This window comes from Mandrillus leucophaeus, unplaced genomic scaffold (assembly GCF_000951045.1).
Source record: "Mandrillus leucophaeus isolate KB7577 unplaced genomic scaffold, Mleu.le_1.0 Scaffold29, whole genome shotgun sequence".
Taxonomy (NCBI): Eukaryota; Metazoa; Chordata; class Mammalia; order Primates; family Cercopithecidae; genus Mandrillus; species Mandrillus leucophaeus.
In genome coordinates, this window is record NW_012103031.1 from 820759 (window position 1) to 822305 (window position 1547).

The 1547-nt window shown below is 56.6% G+C and overlaps 1 protein-coding gene across 1 annotated transcript in view; it reads right to left on the bottom strand.

Moving 5' to 3' along the window:
- Positions 1-1547, bottom strand: part of LOC105543748 (paired immunoglobulin-like type 2 receptor beta) — a 31601-nt gene that overhangs the window by 15682 nt on the left and 14372 nt on the right. Inside the window, exons 4-5 of the mRNA XM_011985826.1 lie at positions 1019-1408; positions 564-758 (exon numbers count right to left, since the gene is read on the bottom strand). Of these exons, the coding sequence (XP_011841216.1) occupies positions 564-758; positions 1019-1408 (585 nt within the window). The remainder of the gene's footprint in view (positions 1-563; positions 759-1018; positions 1409-1547) is intronic.

Below are 1547 nucleotides of genomic sequence, written 5' to 3' on the forward strand. Positions count from 1 at the left end.
CTCGGCCTCCCAAAGTGCTGGGATTACAGGTGTGAGCCACCGCGCCCGGCTCTTTCTTTCTTTCTTTTTTTTTTTTTTGAGACGGAGTCTTGTTCTGTCACCAGGCTGGAGTGCAGTGATACGATCTTGACTCACTGCAACCTCTGCCTCCAGAGTTCAAGCGATTCTCCTGCCTCAGCCTCCTGAGTAGCTGGTCCTACAAGCGTGTGCCACCATGCCCAGCTAATTTTTGTATTTTTAGTAGAGATGGGGTGTCACCATGTTGGCCAGGATGGTCTCAATCTCTTGACCTCATGATCCACCCGCCCTTGGCCTCCCAAAGTGCTGGGATTATAGGCGTGAGCCACTGCACCCAGGCTGGGGGTTCTCACACGTGACCCTGCATGACCCCACTGCAGGAGCCCCCGAGATGCAGACGCCCCAGCACAGGCCACGGAGTTGGCCTCAGTGGGCTTGAGGGGAGCCAGCAGGGTCTGCGTATTTCTGAAATCCCTTAGCTGCAGGTGGGCTCTGAGAAACCCCAGCTTGGAGGCTTGAGGAGACAGCATGTCCTGGGCACTTACCTTTCCTTCTTTTCCACCTGAGGAGGCACAGCAGTCCCAAAGTGACAGTTTTGAGCACAGCAACAGCCAATGCCACACTGATAGCAGTGTCCAGACTTAGGTGCCATGATTCTGAGTGCCCTTTGCCTTCTGTGACCCTGAGTCCAGCTGTGGTGGTTGCACTGCTGGGCCTCCAGGTGGTGGTGGTCGTGACAGCTGGGGAGAGATGAGGAATGAGCAGACCTTCTTCTGGGGGTGCGGGGCATCAGGGTGAAAGGCATGGTGTGCTGCTTTCTAGATTGGGGGACATTCAGGATGAGCAAGCTGCTCTCAGAAGCCCACACAGGGAAGGGGTAGCAAGGTGAAATGCTGACAGCTTTCAATCCAGACAACTGGGTTTAAATGTGAAGACATCACCAGTCATCAAAAACCCTGACTGCAGTGGGCAAGGCGCGTGCCGGGGCAGCTGGACTCACCCTGGGTGATGGTGAGTTTGGTCCCCTCGGTGGACTGCCACTGCTGCCTCCCTGATCTCCGTGTGTCCAGCTCGACTCGGCAGAAATACACAGACTGGTCCTCCTTCCGCAGGTTCCAGATCCTGAGGAGCCCGCGGTCCTGACCCTCTGTCCAGTTCAGAAAGAGCCGGTTCGAGTAATCCTTGTGAATGAAAGCTGGCCTTGTTCTGTAGAAGAACTGCCCGTGGAAGTCGCCCCGTCTCCAGGATATTTTCATGTTGGGAGCTGTGGCTAACTCCCAGGGGTGATAGAAGGAGAAGGGAATTTCCACGGAGCCACCCACAGGGGCTGAGAGGTGTTTTGGTTGAGTGACCCCATAAGGGCGGTTTGGACTGGATCCCGCGGAGCCACCTAGAGGTGGGAGGGAGAGAGTGGGGGAGAGACCTCGAAGCCACCGCAAGACACAAAGAGGGTGACCCCAGACCCTCCCGCACCTTCGGCCACAGGCAGTCGTGTGACAGGTGGCTGGACTGACTTCTGGCCTGGGTCT